Source organism: Diceros bicornis, chromosome 20 (assembly GCF_020826845.1).
Source record: "Diceros bicornis minor isolate mBicDic1 chromosome 20, mDicBic1.mat.cur, whole genome shotgun sequence".
NCBI lineage: Eukaryota > Metazoa > Chordata > Mammalia > Perissodactyla > Rhinocerotidae > Diceros > Diceros bicornis.
In genome coordinates, this window is record NC_080759.1 from 22,473,255 (window position 1) to 22,497,846 (window position 24,592).

Genomic DNA, 24,592 nt, shown 5'->3' on the forward strand with positions numbered 1-24,592 from the left:
TAGGGAACAAAATAGCACCTTATAGCAAGAAACTATAATAGGAAGTGTGGCTCTGCCCCTCGGCATGCTGGGAACTGATATTAACTACAGCAAACCTTACAACAGCTGGTACTGTGTGTGAGGCTTTCCAAACGTTATCTAATATGCAAAACAAGTGTGTGATTATTTTATCTCCTTTTTACAGATGGAACCACTGAGACACAGAGAGACGAGCAATTTACTCACGTTCACACGCCTAATGAGAGCCAAGTGTAACTGATTCTGAAGGCCAAGCCTTTAATCCTTAGTCTGTCCTTCCTCCTCTTTGCTGAAAGAGGGCCCAGACTGGGAAAACTATCTGAACAGGTGGCTTGGGTTCCCGAATCATCAAGGAGTAGAAACTGGAAACTGAGGGCCAGGCCACACCTACAGTGATGGGGAGTTTGGCTGTGTGGTTTATAAGGAGGCTGCACAGGGGAGGGACACCAGCCAAGGTCACGCTGTAAGAACACATCCCCACTGCGGGGCCCAGGCTGTACTGTGTACAATGCTGGGAAGAACAGTGTATGTTCAGATAGTACCAAATGTGGTCATTGGGGGACGTCTGTGGTGCACATTCCCCTCCATCCTCACCAGAGCCCAAGAGAAACACACTGAGGAAGTAAAGTTAAGTGATTCTCATCTAAAATTTAACCATTTTTTTCCTCAGAGCCTCCAGAAGTAAAGCCGCACCACTAGCTACCCGTTTTCTCAATGAAAACAGTAGCTCAAAAGGCTACTTGGTGTTTTCTGTTGACTAAGCGTTCCCTGGACAGTCTCCCCCTCACCTCCTCCCACCTCTTCAAAGATTTCAGGATTTGATAATCTCGAGGCTCTGGAGGGCTTACAACACCTCCAGCACCACTGTGAGAGTTACGGCCCTCCTACATTAATCAGACAGGAAGAAGAGAAAGCAAGTATCTGCACAGTTGTGTGCCCCTTAAGAAGGATGCGAAAGAACTTGAAATTCTCTCAAAGAATACATATAAATCTCTGGCAGTATTATGCCATATTAAACTCTTAACACAAAGCAATAGAAAACTGGGCGAAGCCAGACCTTTCTGGTGACTGCTGAAGAACAACAAAGGTGTCCTTATCATATATGACTCATTCTTTAAACATCGTGAACCACGTTAGTAAGTAGCCTACAGATCATGGTAGTGACTACAGACAGTGTTTCAAAAACCACTGCCCACCTCATTTATTGGCAACGTTTCCAGTAGACTCTCCTCCGCACTTGCACCCCGAGGCCTCGGTGAAATCCTGGTTCCTGACAACTCATTCTCATAAGGAAAGGCTATGACATCACCAATGGCTACTCCGAGGGAATTGTGAAATTCTTAAATTAATCAGACAGGAAGATGAGGGAGGCTGATATATTTATCTGTAAAATTTTACGTAATCAGCTGTAGCAGGAAGAAACATGCCAGGAGAGCATGTTACAAAGGTGGGAAAGAGGATAAGTTAGTGGGTAAACCTGCCGAAGGATGGCAAAGCCTCTTTGAAGGAATGGATTTAACTTAGTCACAACCAGACAAAAGAGCTGCATGAACAGGCGTGTGTGCTTATTCTCAAAACAAAACAAAATCCCAGGACACAAACTTCTCTTTTCCTACAGTGAAACTGGGAATTCTTCCAAGACTACTTAAAATAACACTTACTGTTCAATTATCTTGTGGGAAAATAGTGATTATGTAGAGTTCCAAAACATAGCCAATTTGCCCACCTCCAGTGGAATTCAAAATACTTTGTTTAGTTAGTAAACAGTATTTATGGTGGTGTAGGTAGTTTTAAACCCACAATCCAGGGTCTGTTATAAATATCTTCCTTTGGTCTATGAGTCTCTAAACTCTCCAAGCGTTCCTTCAATACCAGAGATTTTTCAAGAGATTGTTGACAGACGTATACTTAAAATACTATGGCAAAACATTTTGATTTGATTCAACAAATGTTTATTGAGATCCCATGGGGCTGATAGGTTGCACAACTCGAGGAGGGTAGCATTCCTATACAAATGGTGTGTCCTGTGAGGCAGTACGTGGTGGCCAGACCAACTATGTGCCAGACTCGATTCTAGGCACTGAGGATACATCCGTGAATAAGTCAGTCAAAAAGTTCTGGCCTCGTGAAACTTACATTCTAGGGGGAAAAGATAGACAATAAATTTAATAAGTAAGTAAAACATATGGTGATGATGAGCAGTGCTTTGTGGGAAAAATGAGCAGGATAGAGTTAGGAGTGTGGGTGGAGGGTATTGAAATCTTTATTAGAATGGTCAGAGAAGGCCTCACAGAGAAGGCGACATTTAAGCAAAGACTTGAAGGAGGTGAAGAAGTAAACCATAGGACTCTGGTGGAAAAGTAGTCCAGGCAATGGGAACAGCAAGTGCACAAGGCCTTTGGCTGGCCCAGAGCTCACGAGTGGGAAGTGGTAGGAGATGACATCAGATTGGTAACGGAGCCAGATCACATAGAGACTTGCATGGCATTGTGAGGACTTGACTTTCCTTTGAGTGAAATGAGAAAGCCACTGGAGGGTTTTCAGTAGAGTAGTGATGTGATCTGACATATTTTAGAAGGATTGTGAAGGCTGCTCTGTTGAAAATGATTGTATCAAGTGATTGTATCAAAGGTGAAGGAGGTGAAGTATTTAGAAAGCAACTGCAATAGTCCAGGCCAGAGGTGATGGAGGGCCCCAAAAGGGCTGGTGGAAGGAAAGTGGTGAGAAGTGGTCTTATTTTAGATATATTTTGCAGGTAGGGCCTGCAGGATTTCTTGAGAAGTTAGCTTTTGAATACAAAAAAAAGAATAGTCAAGGACATCTCCAAGGTTTTTCACTGAGAAACTAAAAGGATCCGAGTGGCCACGATCAGATAAGGGGGATACTATCAGTAGAGCAAGATTTTGAGATAAGGGAGCTCAGGAGATCAGCACGAGGTATTTTAAGTTTGAGATGTGTATCAGACATCCAGGGAGATATTTTACTTGAAATTAGAAGCTATTGTATACAATACCCACATTAATGTGAGAAATTTCAAAGCCTACGGTATATAAATGTAAATATTGTTCCTTATATTGTTTAATTCCAGGCCATTGACAACATGAGAGGTCCAGTGAGTTCTATATGGCTACCTGCTTCCTGCTTGTAATGTAAAAGGAGTTTATGATGGAAAGAAGTCACCCGTGGAGACTGTGGGTCTCTAGGAAGGAGGAAGACAGGTAAAGAGAGTTCATTTTTAGCTCTTGGTTGAGAAACATTGCTATTATAAATTTAATAGTTAAACTCTCTGGCATATGTTGAAAGGCAGTTTCAGTATCTAAGCCTCATGACGCTGCCTCAGACTCCTTTGGCTGCCAGATCGCTTCCTCAAATAGTGGGATGGCAGGCTATACCCTCAAGGTCTTTCAGTTCCCTGATGTGGAGTCCACCAACCAAGTTATTTGTAAAACATCTTAAGCCTATTGTTCTGTCTCATAAAAACCCTGGAAATTAGCTTTTGCACTGGAAGCAAATGAATCAATAAAAACTGATTCCATAATGTTGATTCATCCAACATGCAGTTTCTCGAAGTTAAAAACAAAAGCTGAAATATTCCATTTAAAGCCTCGTGATGCTATAAATTCCACATTCTCAGGCCCTGGCAGGGAGGGAAGGAATGATTTTAAGACTACCACATTTTTATAAATCAAAGCCCATGAGATAATACTTTTCAACGAGGTGCTTGGCAGACGGTTGTTTTATCAATGATAAAAACTGGAAAAGCAACATTTGTAAACTGCTTTACAGTTTATAAAACAGTTTCTATGTGCATTATCTCCTTTGATCCTTATAAATAGCCTGTGAAGTCAAGGGTTATAACTATTCCTATTTTCATATAAAGGTACTGAGTCTAAGTGTCTAATTGGCCACAAAGCCTAGATCTGCACTGATGTCCTTTCATTCCAAATCCCCAATTCTTCCTATCATATTAAGTTTGCTTAGAACTCTTCTAGAGGAGAAGTCCTTATTGTTTTCCCATCATATGGGTCATAAACAAATTAACAAACAGGTTCCACCTGTGCTACTTAGCATTCCCTAAAGCCCTCTTCAGATGGAGTTGGATGGATGGAAAAGTTTCAGACAACAACCGGTCACCAGGAAGGTGTGCGTGTCTAAGCCTTATTCACCTTTTGTAAATGAACTTTATTCCAGAAACAGACATTCAGATGTTAACATAAAGGAAAGCTTAAAATTTTAAGACTAGCTGGTGAGGCATGGAGGGTTTTCACAGATCATTGAAGGTCTCCAGACATTCTGGAGCAGCAGATCTATCCCACAGGCAAGTCACAAAAGATGGGTATGTGTGTTTGTGTGTTTGTAGGTATACACAGATTTGTGTCCAGAGCAGGGGAAGGGAGAAGCAAGTGAGAGCAAGGGATATTTAAAGTGTCCTTTCTACTACAGATTTTTATTTATGATAAATAACACAAGCCATTACAAGAATTAGCCATAAAGATTACTTGAACTTAGTGGAAGAAAAATAACAACTCTGGGGTGACAAATGTAGATGAATCAACACTAGGATGGTCTGTGGGGTCCTCAAAGATACTTGGTTCCCTATTTATCCTGCCCCTACTGCTGGCCAAGGCAAAGTCATTGTTGACAGAAGACGTGCCACTTTGCACACCTCTATTAGTCATGTTGAGCAGTGGTTTAATTATATGGGAATAGCATAATAATAATTTATAAAAATATTAACAAGTTTTTCAAATTTAAAACTGCGAGACTATGGGGCCAGCCCGGTGGCGTCGAGGTTAAGTTCATGCCTTCCGCGTCGGCGGCGCAGGGTACGCCGGTTCGGATCCTGGGCGAGGACATACTCACCACTCAACAAGCAGTGCTGAGGCAGCGTCCCACAAAGAAGACCTACAATTCTACAACTATGAAACACAGCTATGTATTGGGGCTTTGGGGAGAAAAAAAAGAAAAAGAGGAAGATTGGCAACCGATGTTAGCACAGGGCCAATCTTCCTCAAAAAAAAAAAAGTGCAAGACTATCTTACAGTCAGACTTCTAATGCCTTCACAGAATCAAAAATTGGACTAAGTTATAAGTTAGTGAAAATAGCTAAAATGTAATGGAAGGAACAAAGGAATATGTATGTCATGGATTTAAAAATAAAAGCAAACCCTATGAATAAATGAAGTAAATATGTTAAGTGGCACTGCCAGGACAACCTAATGGCAAGAAAATTTTATCTTCAGAAAGAGACATAAAGGACAATATTGGCTAATATTTAAAGGCCATAAGGAAAGACAAAGGTAGGATTATTTTGGAAAAGGGATCAGAATATCCTTCTTCGCCAAGAAGAGGAAGAAATGGACAGAAGCTAATCCAATCTGCACGGAAGCTAATCCTCGACAGATGAGAAATGGTTAAGGAGCAGGCGGTGGAGAGAAGTAGGGAGGAACTAGTGATGAAGAATGCTGATTTTCTCCCTATATATTCTTACACAGGGCTCATGAGAGTACCTCACATAGACACAGTGATTGAGTTTTTGAAGTGCTTTACTCTTATTCTCTCAAGAAGTGCTCAGAATATTCTGGCTTGGTAGAGATGGGACTCTTTGTGCTCCAGAGAGGTGGTGTGACTTTCCCAAAGTCACCCCGCTAGTGGTGGGGAAGCTGAGGGTTAAACCCTTGTGCTCTGGCTCTTGACTTATATGACAAGTCCCTGTCCATGAGACAATGAAAAGACAGATGCTAACTGTTATCCCTGCCCAGGCAACACTTTTACATAACACAACTTTTAATTCAAAATACTGAATGAAGTTTACCTTACTTTATAAAGTTTACATACAAGAAAATTATATTTAAATATTTTTTATAAATGCCAGTTACATTCTGCTACTCTCCTCCTTGGATACTTATAAACATATGTATATTTGGAACATCTTATCTCGGTTTTGTGTTAATCTACCCTGTGTTTATTACTTATTAGCTCTGTAATCTTAGGCAAACTACATAACCTTTCTAAGTCTCAGTCCCTTCATTTGTAAAAGGGGGAATAATTTTACAAAGCTCTTAGAGTCATTATGAGTACTAAGTGTTTGGAAAAGAAAGAGTATTCAATGAAGACTAGGTCTTGTTATTACCAATGTACTATATGACGTAATCTTTGTGTGTGTGTGTGTGTGTGGGAAGAAGATTCACCCTGAGCTAACATCTGTTGCCACTCTTCCTCTTTTTTTGCTTGAGGATGATTAGCCCTGAGCTAACATCTATGCCAGTCTTCCCCTAATTTGTATGTGGGTCAATGCCACAGCATGGCTGACGAGTGGTGTAAGTCCGCGCCTGGGATCTGAACCTGTGAACTCGGGCTACCAAAGCAGAGCACACCGAACTTAACCACTACGCCACAGGGCTGGCCATTGACATAATCTTTGATGTCTGTTACAGAATGGAATGTTTCTTCTTTATTTTTTATTTAAAATTCTCTTGCAGACATATCTGTGTAAGACAATCTGTTATAACACACATAGAGGTTTATTACAATTTTTCTTAATTAAATAGTTAAAACTATAATATAAGCTCATATATAGATGGAAATTTTTGTTGGCCATGACACAGGTTGATTATAATTCTCCTCTTTTCTTAAGGAACAAGCATGCTCTAGTCCTTGATGGAACAAGAAAATACATTTCTACCACTGGAAATACCCCAATTCCCAGACAGTCCTCGTCACACAAATGATTGCAGTGTTCTAAGGTTTTTGAGTCATATAATGAGCTCAGATTGTTCTTGGAAAAAGCCTTCAGATTAGACAAACAGAAACAGTGCATATCACCACGAGCTTCCAGGAAATCTCAATCCTTTGTATAATTGTTTGTGATAAGGATTGCATCATCTACATTTGAACATCCTGTGTATAAAATGAGGGCTCTGGGGCGAGATGATCCTCTGCCTACACTGAAGGGAGAACAGACCACAACTTTACTTACAGACAGAGGGGCGCTCCGGTGCTCTGTGTGGGAGGTAATCTTGCTTTTAAAATTATCCAGCTCATCTGAGACTGTTAAAAAGATTCAAGAATTCTCAAAGCAGCCATATCACCACTATTTCTAGGGTAAAAGTCCACAGTATAATAGAAGCGTAATAAATAACACTAGCAAAAGAACCAAGATTATTTTGTTAAAACCTTATAGATCCCAGTGTAAAATATGCCTATAAATTCTTAGAAACATAGGACATATGGAATAGCTAAAGTTGTACTTTAAAAATAGTGGAGTGTGATTTAAGAAAACTCAGTCTAGAGCCTTAAGCGAGTTGTCAGAAGGAAGGAAAGGGCTGAGAGATGGAGTGAGGCTCAACAAGACAGATTGTAAAGAAAGTCAAAGTAAGCAGAGGAAAAAATTACCAAAAGGCAGCTTCAGAACAAGCAGTAAGGGAGTAAAGAGAAAGGGATGTGCGTGCGTGCGTGTGTGTGTGTGTGTGTGTGTATTTTATATATATATATATATATATATATATATATAATGCCTAAGAGAAAGAGACTCACAGTTTATTAAGGGCATTCACAGTAATACCACTTTCTGTGCCCAAAGTTAACTTGATTAGTATTAGAAGGAAAGTTAATATTTAAACAGTCCTTCCCACATCTGCTACTTCCATAATGTCTGTGCAATTGTCATAAATTAGGAGTGGAGAAGGGCACAGTGCCAACTGTCAAAACAAATAGGCAATCCTGGATTCCAAGTTTCATATTATTTTCCTTGAACCTGAGAGTGGTGACGGCTGCTTGTCCTAACTGTGGCCCATTCCAGCACTGGAGTGGGAAAACCCATTCACCTGGACCCTGCACAGCCCTGCCCTCTGTGGCAAGGCACCTTGGCAAGGCCAGGCTAATGAGAGAGGTCAGGAGGGGACCTGGTCCCTCTAGTGTCCCAGGCCTAGGGAAGAGAAAATGAGCTCTTAATAGCAAGTTAATATAGCTAGTGACACTAAAAGAACATACACTATTAACTACAAGGGGTTCACTTATGTCTCTGGCATTATTCATGGCTGCCTACTCTGCATAAATATCTTCCTCATTGACTCTACTCCACACTCCTTAAAGTCAAGGTCTATGCTTTGTAGTTTCTGCACCTCCCATAGTGTCCAGCCTGTGGTAGATTAGAAGATCACATCCAGGACGTGGCCTCTTCTGCTTCTTTGCTTTACAAGACCAGATCAGTGAAAGGACGCAGACTGTCATGCCAGGCCAGCTTTTGTTCTCTTTCCTTCCTGCTTCATGCCTCCACAAGGTTAGCCCCCCAGGTAAGGTTAGCCCTCCAGCCCTCCCTTCTTTTCTTCTTGTGTGGTAGGGTATGCTCATACCAGCTGGTAGCTATATATGGAATTGAAGTAAGTAAGGCCTTGATAAGCCTAATACCACATTTTACCAGGAAGCTCTACACTGGAGTTAAAAGCACTAGCCCAGTCATTAATAGAGTGGTGCCTTGTTTCCCAATAGCCATTGTCCTGTGTTTATATATCTTTCAGGAATGTCATGAGAAGGCCCAGGCAGGATTTAGAAATGTCTGATGTCCCTGGTCTTGACTTAACCCTATCAGTACTAGAATCTCACCATAAACTGCTAATACACTGGTCTTAATGTTTTGTGTGCTTAGAGAGAATCCTGGAGAGAGAAAGGAGTAATGTTGCCTGTCACCTTCCCAGGACTTTGCCTGCTAGGTTCCTGTCAACTTTTTGTCCCTTTTTCTCTTCTTCAACTTCCAACCTGGAGTGTGGCCAGTGGTTAAGTTGCCTTACAATCCTCGATAGGCTCATCATCTCTAATAGTTTCTATTACTAATGGTGGCTCTTTCTCTTAGATTTATCCCAACCCAGAAAAATTGTTACTTAAAAAGAATAACCTCAAACTTAATCCCTGATTGTCCTCAGCGAGGCCATGCTTATGAAGTAGACCATCAGAGTGCGTCTTGTTCAGCTCATACTTAAGTGAATCTACTATAGTTCACTTTGTAGAGTACCTCAGGTGAATCATTTGGAAAGGACTTTCATTCAGTCATTCAACAAATAATTATTGATCCCCTACTCAATTCTATATACCACTCTGGGTTCTGAGGACACACCAGTGAACAAAACAATGTCCCTATACTCAGAGACGGGCCGAAGACAGATAATGAACCTATAAACAAATACAGATCATTTCAGATAGTAATAACTGCTATACAGAAAATAAATCAGCATAGACGGCTAGAGCAACCAAGAGTTGTGGTGAAGTGCTAATTTAGATGGGCTTGTCCTAAAAGTCTCTATGAGGAGGAGACATTTGACCTGAGACTGAAAGAAGAGAATCACCCAGCCAATAGAAGATCTTGGAAAGATGGTTCCTTCCAGGAGAAAACCATGTGCAGAAGGAGCTTTGAAACAGGAATGAGTTTGGTGTGTTCGAGGGGCAGACAAAAGACAGAATTCATGGAGCATAGTGAATAAGGGTGAAGGGATAAAATCTGAGATAGGGGAGACAGACTGAGACCAGACCATGGAAGATCCCTTAAGCAATTTTAATTTATTCTAATTGCAGTGGAAAGCCACAGAGAGTTTTAATCGAGGGAGTGATATTACTCGAATCATGTTGTAAAAAGTTCATACTGGCTGCAGTGAGGAGAGTAAAGAAGGGTAAGAAGGGGGCAGGAGATGGGTTGAGACCTGTCACAGCAGTACCTGCAATGGCCAGTATGGGCTTCGATCAGGTGACAGCAAGAAAGATGATGAGAAATGGCCCATTAGCATAGGTATTTTCGTGGTAGAGTCAACAGGACTAGCTAATGGATGAGACGAGGTAAGGGTGAGAGAAAGAGAGGAGTCAAGGATTTTTGGCCTCATCAGCTAGTACAGAAATTCAGATGTTTGTTTTGTCTCAGTTAAGTTTGATATGTCTATTAGGCATTAAAGTGGAGATGTTCGATATGGGTGTCTACAGTTCAGGAAAGAATCAAGGCTGGATATGTAGAATTGTGGGTCCTAAGCAACTTCATCTGCTAGATTCCAAGGTCAAACTGTGACCTTACCATGGTTTATGGTTATCAAAGCTTAATTAGATAATTGTGGGCGATGCACTCTTTCTCATATCCCAGATAATGACAGTACTTGCTACTCTTTGGGTTTCCAACCAGTTCTTATCCTGTTCTTATCTTTCCGAGTGACTGACAAACTCTCTGCAACATACACTGCTTTCCAAGTCTCCTCACATTAGTTAATATTCTTCTCCAGCCTATTCATCTCCACTCCTTAAGACCCACCTCATGATTCACCTCCTCCAAGATGCCTTCTGAGACACACTGCCCTCTCAAGTGAGAATTTCATTTTGTTTCCCTATCACACAGACAGGCATGCTCCAAAATGTGAATAATTTGGATTCTAATGTTTCTTTCAACTTAATTTTTTAGAACCTCAAACATAAGTTCACACAGAGAAAAGGTAATAAATTATAGCTCTTATTTGATAAGCCAACAACAGCCCATTTAATCATTGGAAAGAGCTCTAGAGGATCTGGGATCTGAAGCTACAGGGTGAGTCTGGAGCCTTCTGCTCCAACAGGGAGATAAGGTTCCAGTGGCAGGACTCCTGTGCAACAGTGGCATCAACTCTGGCAGAAGAGGAGCTACAGCTCTTGCCTAAAGACGACTTTCAGAATCGTCTGATTTCCCCTGAGTTGATTTTTATTATTATTATGGGAAACTTAAACCAGCAATGGGGGTATATATTTCCATACCCATGAAGGTAGTGGTATATAAATGTAACCATTACATAGCATTAAAAAACCGAGGGCCCTTTGGGGCAAAAATAAAAGATGCTAAATGCACTAGAGAAAGGTACCTTTGTAAATTTTGCATGGATGCTTGTGAGGACTCTTTACCAAATGGAGAAGGTAAGGCTGACTTAGAATGAAGCCAGTAGACAAAGCCTTGCTGAAGCAGAAAATTTAGGGAAAAATTCTACCGTCTAGAAATGGCCTGAAGGCAGCATTAGCTAGATGAACATTTACAAAGCTCAGTGGGTACCAGTTTACAGAATAAGAAATGAAGACAAATCTATGTATCTATGTTTCTATGCATTTATGTATGTGTGTATCTATCTATCTGTCTATTAAATGGTCAAAACTGGTATTATGAATTCACTGTGGAATATTTAGAGAAAATTTTCTATCCAGGTTTACACCATCCGATTAATTATCAACCTGAGAGTTATCAACTCTCAAGGAAAGATCCTTCATTTAAGGATATTTGAGGGCTACCCATTCATAATATATTTGTGCACCAATTCAAACAAGCAATTGGAATCAAATATTAAATCTATTTAGTATTTTTATTGAAATCATAAAGAAGAGACTATTCTTACCAGTTGCCTTTTGGATTTATAAACTGCTGCACTGCATAGCCAAACTGTTCACTTGAAGGACCAGAAAATATCTTTGCTTCCGGGAGACCAACATTGTATGCCATACAACAATTTAAAATGCCTAAAATGAAAACATAGTTCATATTTACAATTTGTGAATATAAATTTGTAATATAATTCTCAAAGGCCACTTAAAAAAACTTGTTTGACATAATAATTATTCTCTTTATTAGTGTTTACCAAGAAATAATAGCTACTGCTTTTTAAGTACTTATTTGGGGCCCTGACACCATGCTAAGAACTCTATATGCATGAGTTATTACCTCTTCATCCTCACAGCAACCCTAGAAGATGGTTGCTATTATTATATTTGTTTTGCAGAGATTTCTGAGGTTTCCGGAAATGTGTATCTCACTGGTGGGAAGTGATAAGGGTAAAGTCAGGATTTGAGCACATGGCTGTCTCACTCAAGAGCGTGAAATCTATAACCACCTATTACCCCTAGGGCTTCTTAAGTAACTTTAGTTCTATTTGTCCTTTCTAACACAGCAAGACTCTAAGCCACCCAAGGGCAGGGTCTGAAGGCTATCTTCTATTTCTTCTAAATCCCCTGAAGATCTTGAATGGACTCTATATGAAACGTCTGTTGAAAAAGCACTGCTGACTACATCAAAGGAGGTAGAAAATTCACAGCTCCTTGAAAATTGCATCACTTTCTTACAGAAGGGATCATTTTTGAGGTTGAAAATGTAGGGGGAGATGTCATATCTTTTTTCCCATAGGAACTGTCAAAAGTGCTTTTTGATGCTTCTTTCTGAATGCTCAAGAAATGATAATTATTTTCAAAAACAACAAAGACCTTGATAGGATAAAGCCCTGACAGACTTTTTTGAAAAGCCTTGTTTCTGCTGGAAAGGGAGCGAGGGGAAAGAGTTAGGTTGATGAAGTCTCCCTCTCTGACACTGATAGCATTAATGCTGGCCATCCTTCATTCTAGAGAAAGAAGGCTGTGTGGATATTAACACTCTCTGTGGAGATGGGAATATGCTTCACGCTGTTTAAGATCAGTATTTATTTTTGCAGACACAGAAGGCAGAGTGGACTTTTAAAAACCGACATCAAAGTTCCATTAATATGTGTTTGCACAAAGGATATCCCACTTTCTGGGCAGCATTGAAAGTGCACAGTATTTCATAAGTCTATTGTTTCGGGCACCGAAAGGATGGAAGAAAAGGGCTTGCTATTCCATTGTGCCTGCGTACTTCTGGGAGCAGATTCTGCAGAGAGCTCCAAAGGCATAATGAAGCCAACAAAGAAGCTTGGGGGACTTCAAGTAGTTAACACGCCTCTCTATGTGCCAAAATCATTGTGCTGCGGATTTGTTCACTTGACAGAGCTCAGCTTATTATTTTTTAGAAATATGTGCTGCCAGGAAGAGAAGGACAATAATAATTTTGAAATTCTCTGTAGCAAAAGCTACATTTGCAATTTTCTCCTTAATGTCTATTTTTCATATGCACCACCACTCCTTTTTATTTTTGAGGAAATAAAATGCAAAAGGAAATAACAGCAAATTAACCTGAGAACCAGGACATTCAGAATACTGGTGCTTCCAATCAACAGTTAAACTTCACCCCATTGTGCAGAGCTCAATAAATGCTATTTAAATATGTTACCAATTATCTAACATACTAGTAAAAGCCTGGGGAGTTGATGCCAAACTGCTCTCACTTTTAAAATAGCTAATGCTGGAAAGACCTCATATGACTCTATATATAATGACATCATTTTTTACCCTATTAGTTAGACCTCAGCAGATCATGTAATGACAAGAAATCATGATGGAGTTCATTTTATCATCTAGCAGTTAAATTTTATTTTTTATATATTACCAATTCAGAAATAAGGAAACTGGAGCTCATTTTATCATCTAACAGTTAAATTTTATTATATATGTGCGTATATATGTGTAAATATACACTTATATGTATATATACAGATATGTACATGTATATACACACATATAGAAAATATTGTCAAAAAATGTAAATCAGATCATTTCATCTCTCTGCTTAAAATACCCCAATGTCTTGCCATTACACTGAGAACAAAATCCGATTTCCTTTACCATAGTTTCAAAGATCCTCCATGATCTGGCATTTGTGTATCTGGTGACTTTACTTTCCACCTCCCTCCTTGCTTACTGTGGTCCAGCCACAGTGGCTTTCCTTCTGTCCTTTGAACACATGCAACTCATTCTGCTTATGGCCTTTGCAGCTGCTCGACCCACTGCCTACAACATTCTTCCCAACTCGGCATTTATGTCTTGGCACCTACTCATCATTTAGGTCTTTGCTCAAATGGGTCTCAGCTCTCCTCATGGAGACCTCCCCTGACTCCCCTATCTAGCAGCCCACGCCATTCCATCACTACACCACTATCACAGCACTTATTATCTGAAATTATCTTATGTATCTGCATGGTTTGGTGTCTGTCTCTGTCTACTAAAATCAAAGCTCCTTGAGAGCTCAGACCTTGTTTCTTTTATTCATTCTTATTTTCTCAGCCCCTAGGATAATACTTGTTGAATGAAATGAATTTTTAATTAATATATGTTCTTCAATAATGATTTGGTACATACAGAAAATTAGGGGGAAAAAGATCACTCATAATCATAGCATTCTGATGCAAGTGCAGTTAATTTGAATGTTATTTCCCTCCAGCATTTTTTCGTGTATTATTTAAACCATAATGTATATCCCAATTTGTGTCCTACTATTTCTTGATGCTTATGTCTCCCTGCTTATTTCAGAATCATCTTAACTCATTTGATCCCCACAACATTGTAAAACAGAAAACCTGGGTATTTTTACCAATGTGCGAATAAGGAAACTAGAACTCCTGGAGGTTAAATGTTTTTTTTTCTCAATGTCACACAACTGGTGGCTGAGCTCTGAGTCTTGGTCTGGCTCATCTTCTCAACCTTATTGTCGAGAATTTCCATTCATAAAGGGTCTGCTCGTTTTCTTCACAAAACATGTCTTTCTCCATCACTATTCCTTCATTCCATTTTCCCTAAATCTTTTCTTTTCTGCTTCTTAAATCCTTCTCAAGACCTTGCCTCTTTTGATAAATCTGGATAATCTCAGTTCACTATACTTATTTCTTCTCAAATATATACTTATAGTTCACTGTCTATGTCACCGTTTCACACTTAGCCTATGAAAGCTAATTAGCAAATATAAATTTATGTAAGTATTCTATCTAATTCAATGTCTATTTCTTCCTTGCAATACTAATGCTTATAGTAATATATTCCTATGTTTGTTCTCATAACTTAACTGGATCAGATGGAAAATAACAACCACATTTGATTCATCTTGTTTCCTTCCCTCCAACTGTGCCCACCTGTCTATACACACTAATAAATGGATCATTCAAAAAATATTTACCCTGGGGGCCGGCCCAGTGGTGTAGTGGTTAAGTTCGGCATGCTCTGCTTCAGCGGCCTGCATTCTCGGGTTTGGATCCCAGGTGTGGACCTACACCACTCATCAAGCCATGCTGTGGCAGCATCCCACATACAAAATAGAGGGATACTGGCACAGATGTTAGCTCAGAGACAATCTTCCTCAAGCAAAAAGAGGAGGGTTGGCAATAGATGTTAGCTCAGGGCCAATCTTGCTCACCAAAAATAAAATAATAATAAATTCATCCAGTTCTTTTGTGCTAGGCATTTTTCTAGGTCCTGAGGATATAGCAATGAACAAAATGAACCATATCTCTGCTGTCTTTGAGCTTTCATTCTGGTAATTTGACTGAAAAACAAATCATTACATCATAATGTAATAAATATTAAATTTCAGAGAGGTACAAAGAAGCTGGAGCCAAAAGTTGAGAAGAAGGTAAATCTCAATTTGAAGTCTCCACAGAAGAGGGAGCAATCTGGACATTGGAGGACAACTTGGAATTCACTATGTAAAGAGGAAGGCAAAGGTCATTCCAGGCACAAGGAACATCCTGTTCAGCAGCTTAAAAGTGTGAAAGAGAAGACTATGGAAACAGTGAAAAATCTGGCACAGCAAGTCCTAGATTGTTTCATTAAGTTATACATGTCCGGGTCTATATTAGATGCAGTGAGTCTCAAGGTGACTTGAGCTTTGCCCAAAGGGGTCACCAGTACCAATATTTTTACCCAGAGTGTAATCTTCCCTCCTTGTCCTCATGTGAATGCCTGTGAATGCAATAGTAGCACAGCAAACTCAAAGTATTTATCAAAGGTGACTTTGCTGTGCATTTGTTGACAGCAACCAAACCAAAGTAGTCCAGCGAATCTCACCAAAACTTACTGCAAATATAAGCATTGTAGTATGTCCTAGAGGGTTAACTAATTTCCTCTATTTCCACAATAAAAGGGGGTAGTGTTTCAGCCTTGATTATAACCTGGCTTGTTGCCATATTAATATCCATACACAAACCAGATAGGTAAACACATTGATTAATGAAGACTTCTTTTTTTCCCCACTCATTTAAAAATTTTATAGAACCTCCTGCCCTGAGAGTTCCTGCTTATCTCTGAAATAGATTTTTTTGGAAACCTTAATAATTTAAGAATTAGTTTCAGCAAATATAGAATTCATTCTCCCATTTTACTCTGGAACCCAATTTTAAGTTGTAGGATAATTCAAAAGAGAAATATATGTTTGGGGATTAGATGTAGTTAACCCAGTTTTGTTCTCAAAAATGTAGTGAAGCAAAGAAAGGAACAAAATCTTTTGAAAACAAGGCAAAATAAATGCATAAAACAAAATATGTCATTCTATATTCAACAACAAAAATTTGTCAGGGGAAGCTTATTGACTTCCATGATATCATTGTCAGAGCTTAATGACACTTATTTTGCAGTAAAAGATGGCAGGAGAGTCTCATTTGTGTGGCCAATGCAAAATTTAGGCATATCTACATATGTTGAAAGGCTGATCGGGCAGAATTTTCACAGAAGGGGTTCATTTGCGAAAAGGTCTAGGGAGACATAGGGGAAGAAATTCATGTTAAGAGAAGAGAATCAAGGCTAACAGCAAGAGGTAGCCTTGGGAAGACAGGTGTTTTTAACTAGGATCCTCAGTGTGCACTTTGGCCCATTCCTGCAGATGTATGGAGACATTTTAGGGGGAAAATGTCTCTGTTAAATAGTGAACAAAAATATAAGAAGTCTTCCAGTCATAAAATAAATAAATCATGTGGATGTAATGTACAGCATGGTGACTATAGTTAATAGTACTGTGTTGTATATTTGAAAGCTGCTAGGACAGTAGGTCCTCTGGGCCTGTAGCAGCTCTATTGGCCTCTGCTTCTCTGTCCCCTTCAGTCCAAGATGGTAGCATTTCAGCTGAGACAACATTCCTAAAAACCTTGTAGTTTTCCTGTGTATGTTATGGGAGTCCGTGCCATTAGACAAGAGAGCTCTGCATAGATCTTTCCTGGATAACTCCACCTCTATTCCTGGCCTCTGCCGAGATTGTTGAGAGGATCCATAAATCACACACCTAATCCATTCAGCAAAACACTTTCCAACCACACCCTTGGCCTTCTCTTCTGAGGGCACTTTCCTAACAATGAGTCTCCTAATACTACCTTTTTCTTTTGGTAATCTACATTGGCTGAGAATTTCCAAAATCATTAAGTACTGTTCTTTTTGTTTAACAGTTCCTTCCTCATGCATTTTACTACATTCAGCAGGCTGCACCTTCAACAGTTTGCTTGGAAATCTCCTCAGGTAAATATCTAAGTTCACTGCTTGAAAGTTCCTCTTTCCACACAACTGAAGGACACAATTAGGCCAAATTTTCTGCCCATATACAACCAGGATCACCTTTCCTCCAGTTTCCAATAAGAGGTTCTTCATTTCCCTCCTGAGCCTTCATCAGAAATGGCTTCAACATTCACGTTTCTATCAACAGTCTCTGCAAGGCAATCTTTGAAGACCCTCTCTCCAAATAAGGTAATATTCACAGATTTGGGAGACTAGAACATAGAAATATCTTTTGGGGGGCCACCATTCAACTCGATACAATGTGTATGCCAAGAATGTAAGATCCTGACTGCTGTTTACCTGGGCCATTTCTCAGGATTGTGTTTGCAGCAAGCAACCTTGGGGGATGAGGTAATAATATCTCCTTCTAAGACAAAGAGCAGGCTTGCTGACTTCTGGCTATAAAACAGCAAGTTCACCAAGCTCAGTGTGCTTCTCTTGTAATGCACCCTGCTGCCCGTGCAGGCTTCCATTTGGACTCCTTCATGTAGCCCCCAGGAGACTTCATGAGGAAGCACAAGGGAAACTGATGTAAACATGCTCGTGCTGCTTGCTGTGCTGTGAGCAATAATGCCCTTCGTCTCTGACTCGGGAATCTCATATCATCTATCAGCAACGATGAAACAGTAACAGGCTAATGCATTAGCTTGTACACAGTGTAAAATCAAATACCAGACCTGACAGAGTGGAGAACAAAAACTCTGCAGTCAGGAACTTTGGGGCTGAACGACAATGAAAATGGATACCTCCTGGGAGTTCAGAGAAATCTTGGGAGGGCAATGTATCTTCCTGCAATGGAATAGGGATTTGAATGAATCTTCTCTCAATTTTAAGAAGCAGAGAGACTCCAGCTGACACCTGGGTGATAATTGCCTGCTTCATGATTTGTGGCAACCTTTTTTCTTCTACAGTATATGTATGTACCATTTATTCGACAATTACTCTCTGTTCATAACAAAGAAACACGTACATCACTTCCATGGCCAGAAAAAAATCCATTAATATATTGTTAAGCTTAAGAGGGTGTTATGGATCAATTGCATCCCCCCCAATCCCTATGTTGAAACCCTAACTCCTAATGCGACTATATTTGAAGATAAGGCCTTTTAGGAGGTAATAGTTACAAGAGATCATAAGACCCTAATCTGACAGGACTGGTGTTTATATAAAAAGAAGAATAGTAGCGCAGAAATCTCCCGATGTGCACACAGAGGAAGGCCATGTGAGGACACAGCAAGAAGGCGGCAGTCTAGAAGCCAGGAAGAGAGGTCTCACCAGAGACCAACCTTGATGACTGCTTGATCTTGGACTACCAGTCCCCAGAACTATAAGAAAATAAATTTCTGTTGTTAAAGCCACCCGGTCTGCGGCATTTTGTGATGGCAGCCCCAGCAGACTAAGACGGGGAAATCAGATTATACCAGAAAATTTCAATTTACTATTCTGAGTTTTAAAGATAATTTTGTCAATGCATAGATGCACATATATAAATATGGGAGAGATACATACTAATTTCAGTTATATTATTAAAGATTAATGTTTTGTGAGAAAAAAATCAAAGTGACAAAGTAACTGCATCAAGTCTTGTCATACTGTGGCACTTAGGTGACTTTGAGGCCCTTTCACCTTTTTTGATCTTGCAGGCAATGAATGTCTTCAAAAGTCTACTGCAATTGCTTCTTAGGTCCATTTACTATGACTTAGTGCTTCCTAACAACTCAATAGATTCTCTTTTTTTCATAAGGATGCTGGAGGGGGAGTTGCCATCTGGCAGACTCACTGTCTCCTAATTGCCAAGAGGACTGGGAGAAATACGGAGTATCAGCTCATCAATTCACTACAATTTCTTCCTCAATTCCTTCTGGGTGAAAAGAGAAACTCCTCTCTCTCTCTTTCAGAATAGCATTTTTGTGCAGTTAGCAAGTCAGCGCCTGTTGACTAACTTGCTCAGTAACAAGATATGCCTCGCATGTCTTGAGCCAATAGACGGAAACAATAGGCATAACCGAAGTTAGTATTTCTTCCTTTATATCTCTGTTCACAGGCCACTTCTCCATAAACTTTTGGTTTGGGTTTTCCCCTACCATTCTAGCCTGCACATACCCTTCTAACTCCCTCGATACTCACCATTTGCATCTCTTATTGTGGTGTACTACCTCGAAATGTTACTCAACTGTTCTCATGTGTAAGTTTCACCTCGATAGCTGCATAATCATTCCCTCTCCCATCTGTCTGACCTCACCTCCTACCCTATCCCTTTAGATCACTCAGCTGGACTCCGGGCTCTTCCTTGAACACACTCTGACCTCAGGCCTCTCTCATGTGTTCCCTCCGCATGGAATACTCTTTTTCCAGAGAGTGTCATGTTCACTCTCACTGCCTTCTTGTTTCTGCATCAAACCTAAGTCTATCAAAGCTGCCTTTCCTGACTACCTGTGGTTGTCAGGTGGCTCCCAATGATCCCCATCTCCTGTTATTCATGCCTTTGTGTGATCCTTTCCCCTAGAGTGAGAGCAAGACCTGTGACTTCACATCACTAGAATTGAAGATTCAAAACACAGAATCAAATGTCATAGGATGTCACCTCCGCAATCACATTACATAAGATTGTAACTTCCATCTTGCTAGCAGACGCTCTCTCTTGTTGGCTTTGATGAAGCAAAGAGGCCCTATGGGCAAGGAACTGAAAGCAGAGAGACAGCTAGGGCTGAGGCCTTCAGTCCAAGAACCCTGGAGAAAATTAATTTTGCCAAGAATGGAAGTGAGCAGAAGTGGATCCTTCTTCAGTGAAGCATTCAGATGAGACCTCAGCCCTGGCTTACACCTTGATTGATCCCAGTGAAGCCATGCACAAATTCCAGACCCACAGAGATTATAAGATAATAAATGTATATTATTTTAAGTCACTTCATTTATGATACTTTGTTATACAGCAGTAGATGAGTAACACATAACCCCATGTAAAACAATACCTTCCTCTTTCCCACCCCCTGCCTGGCATTTTCTGTACCCTTACTCTGCTGTATTTTTCTCAATAGAGCATCGCTACCTCATATACTATATATTTATCTTTTATATTTCTCTGCCTCCCTCATTGAAGTCCGTTTGGGGAGTTCTAAGTTTTGTAGGGACTGAAGCTTCTACAATTTGGGGGGGGGGAGTGGCTCTTTAAGGAAAAAAATTACAAAACTGTAAAAAAAATTCAGGTATAAAATTAAATATTTCTATAGAATGAAAAAAGCAATCCTAGCAAGTTACATGTTTTTAAAAGCTGAAAAATCCAAAAAAAAAAAAAAATAACATACATTTTACTGATTGCCGGATACACTTCGGTAATACCTTTTTCCTACAGTCTTCGGCTCTACATCTTTTGATCACCTCTTCACTTGACAATAATCATGTAAAATCATATTCTCTAAAAAGAACTCAATTTTTCTTCTGTCATGGTAAACTGAATTTTTTAAATTATTATTTATAGTTAAGAAAAGTTCCTTGCATTTTCATAACTCCTTATTTGTAATGTCATGTAAATGTTTAGGACTGTTTTCCAGTATCGTCCAGGAGCTATAATATTTCAAGGCATTTCAAGTTTTCTTTTATAGGGATTAATCCAGAAACTCTTTGAATTGATGACATTTATTAATCAGTCGGGGGTTGATGTCTTTGTTGAAACGTGTTATGTTAGGGTACAAAAGAGACAGTGATCTTAGCTTTTGCATACTTAATAAGAATATCAGGCCATTTGAACACATGGGAAAGGGCCTGCACAGTGAGGGTCCCCGAAGCTTAAGATTCACTTGTTTTATGGTAAATTTGCCTTCGTCCCTACGAGTAGGGACTTTGTCTATTTTGTCTACTGCTATATCCCCCAGTACTCAGAATGGTGCCCAGCACAGGACTGTGGACCAATAATAATTAATTGAATTAACAGATAGACTACTGATGGCTTCACCTTTCCACCTAACAATAAGTTATGCATATAACGGGAGATCAATAAAGACCAGTTTAGTTAATAAACATGAGTTCTGGACTGGTTCAAAGGAAGACGCTTGAATGCAGGCTACTGAGAAGATACATAGGTAGATGGATTAAAAGATAGATTAATAAATATGTATACATAGACGTACATGCATATATATATATACAAATATACACACACATTTTATTTTATATTTAGAATTTTAGAGAACATTTAACTTTGCTTTCTATCTAGATATAGGGAACCCTAAAGAGAAGAAGGACTGTATTTTGGGGTGATGGGGTGGCAGAAGTATACCAGTGCTAGAAGTACAAGGACTTTTTTTTTAACTGAAAAATCCATATACTGGGCAAGACCAACAGTGTCACATAGTGCCTGAGAGCTTGGCCTCTGAGGTATGAATAGCTCTGTGACCTTGGGCAAGTTCCTCATCCAATATAAGCCCACCGCCTTTTCACCTGTGAAATAGATAAAACATGAGCCTACCTCATTGTGATCAGACAATGCATATAAAATTCTCAATCCAGTGCCTAGCAAATGAGCACTTAGTAAAGACAGCTTGTTTTCGTTTTGTTTTTACTATGAATAACATTATACGTTACTGAGGCTAGCATACTTTTTGAGAACTTGAAAAAGGCCTACCAGTTTGTGATCCCACTTTCACCTCTAACATGAAAAACGTATCCTGAATAAACTTCCCTTTGAGTCTCTGAGAACTGCTGTATAATGGGTAGGAGGATGACATACTGCTGCATTTTGCTGAGACATACTCAAAGCACACCAGGAAAGCCAAGAAAACATTATCAGTCCATGGACTCTCCAGGAAGCCACACAAGCAGGAAGTGTGGTTACTCAGACCCTGACTCTGAAACTAAGAAAATAAACTTCAAACTCTAAAGTGTAGCTAATCATTACTTAGAATATGTATGACAACGGAAAATAGTCATAGGTCACATTAGATCGTTAGAACACACACCTAACCTCAGGAAATCATTTTCAATAGCATTGTCCTCATGCTGAAAGGACAATAAAGCAAAAATAATAGAGAAAGCCCTCCCCCTCCCCTCAAAAAAACAAAGAAACGAAACGGATATTATAGGCCATTTGGAAATGACCACACATTGTATACAGATTTAAGCTCTATCATGTCTGGCTTATAGCTATGGTGCTTAAAAAAAAAAAGTTAGTGCAAAACCAAAAGCCCAAAATGACGCTTACAACTGCTTTTGGAATATAGTGGTGTAACAATCTCCTGCTTTCATTAAGAAAAAAAAAATGTGATTTTTCTTTCAAAGTCTCTGTTTTGAATGTTAAATTTTACATTCAATAAGGATCTGGGTGCTACCATTCTCCTCCACAGGTAATGTTGGAAATAGAAAGCAGAGCTCCAGAGGGGCTGCCTTGAACCCTCCAATTCCCCTAGTGTCTGACACTCCACTGCCATATGATAGGCACCCCATAAAGGTCCCGTAAATAAATGAATAATGATAAAAATGGAGGAATATCAAGTATATGGATTTAAAAAAAAATAAAATTACATATGCTTTTACAGTCTGCAAAATACTTTTCCATTCATAATCCCATTTGATCCTCCCAACGACCCAGCAAGGTAAGGAGTAGTTTGCCTGTGACTTATCCAAAGTCACCCAGAAAAATGGCATTGAACTTACTCTTCAGAGCTGGAGATCTTTCCATGATGCCATGAATATTAAATGTGCTTAATAAATGCTTGTTTAGTGTAGTGGTTCCCAACCCTGGAATAATTTCATCCCTTAAAGGGCATTTGGTAAAATCTGGTCACATTTTTGGTTGTCACACTGGGCTGGGGAGGCTGGCTACTGGCATCTAGTGAGTGGAGGCCAGGGATGCCACTCAACATCCTGCAATGCACAAGACAGCTCCTCCTCTCCCCCCAGAAAGAACTATCTGGCCCCAAATGTCAATAATGCCAATGTTGAGCAACTCTGGGCTAAATAATGAACAGTCTTGCAAACACCATTGAGTTGATTAAGTTCCTGTTGTGGTTTTAAAACACATCTGGGATTTATTTGACACTCTTCCCATCAAGAGACAGAGTAAGTCTCCTCCCCCAGAATCTAGGTGGGACTGTGTGATTGCTTTGATGAACAGATGCAGTTGCATGATTTCTGAGTCTAGGCTAGAAAAGGCAATGCAGTTTCTTTTGGGACACTTGCCTGTGGATCCCTGAGTTGCCCTGAAGAAGTCAGACTTCCCAGAGGGAGTCATGTTGGAGAGACCACTTGATGGGACCACATGAAGAGAGAGAGCTGTCTAACCTTTAATGGTAACCACATGAGAGACCTTGAGCCAGAACTGCCCACCCAAGGCATTCTCAAAGTCCTACCGAAGAAGCCATGAGAGATAACAAATTACGGTCATTTTAAGCCACTAAGTTTGGGGATGATTGGTTACATGGCAATAGCTAACCAGAACAATCTCCAGATTCAGTTACTCGCAGTCAATAGAATGTCTTCTTTTTCTCCCTAAAGAGTTCTGATCCATGGAAGTATGGAAATTTTAACTAGAACGCCACTCCTCAAGTGAAAATGGATTATAATCAGCCTGTGGGAAACAGGTGACAAAGGGAAGTTTGTCAGATTTTCAAAAGAAATTCTGAAGGGCATCCTTAAACAATGGACAGCACACTGCAGGCTGGAGTTCTGGGCATTAGTCATTTTATAGGCTGGTTGTTATAAAAATGAGGCATTTACAAGGTGATCTCTTGAGGTTTCTTCTAGCCTAAATTCTAGAATATCCTAATTTATATATATTTTTCAAAAGATTGGCATTTTTAAATTGTAACTTAAAAAATGTGTTCTGATGAATATAAAGAATGCGAATTAAAATAAATACGAAGCATCACTTTATATCCATCAAACTACAAAAAAATTTTTAAAAACTACAAAAAGTAAATTAAAATCTAATGTTGGTGAAATTGGTAAATTCACACCTTACTGATGACTGCAGCGTTCAATATGCAACAAGAACTAAAAAATACATATAATCTCTGACCCAGTAATGCCTCTTCTGGAAACCATCCAAAAGGAAAAAGAAAAGAAAAAGCTTCTTGTACAATGATATTTATAGCTACATTATTTACAGCAGGGGCAAAAATCCCACAGGAAACAACCTAAATATGCAACAATGTGACAATAGTTAACCATGACATGGCAGGATACAGTAATGTAAACTTAAAAATATGAAGTCCATATGGAAAAGTATACACAAAAGATATCAAGTGAAAAAAATAAACTATTCATTTTCGTATAAACAGTATATGAAAGTATGCCTGTATCTATACTCCTTTCATAGAGTATATCTATGAAAAAAATATTTTCACACATAAATATGAAAAGAAAGAAATACAAATATGTTTTC

General features: G+C 39.5%; 1 protein-coding gene across 1 annotated transcript in view; it reads right to left on the minus strand.

Moving 5' to 3' along the window:
• ITGA2 (integrin subunit alpha 2) overlaps positions 1-24,592 on the minus strand; it is an 88,168-nt gene that overhangs the window by 53,631 nt on the left and 9,945 nt on the right. Inside the window, exon 2 of the mRNA XM_058564104.1 lies at positions 11,403-11,523. Coding sequence (XP_058420087.1) covers positions 11,403-11,523 — 121 coding nt within the window. The remainder of the gene's footprint in view (positions 1-11,402; positions 11,524-24,592) is intronic.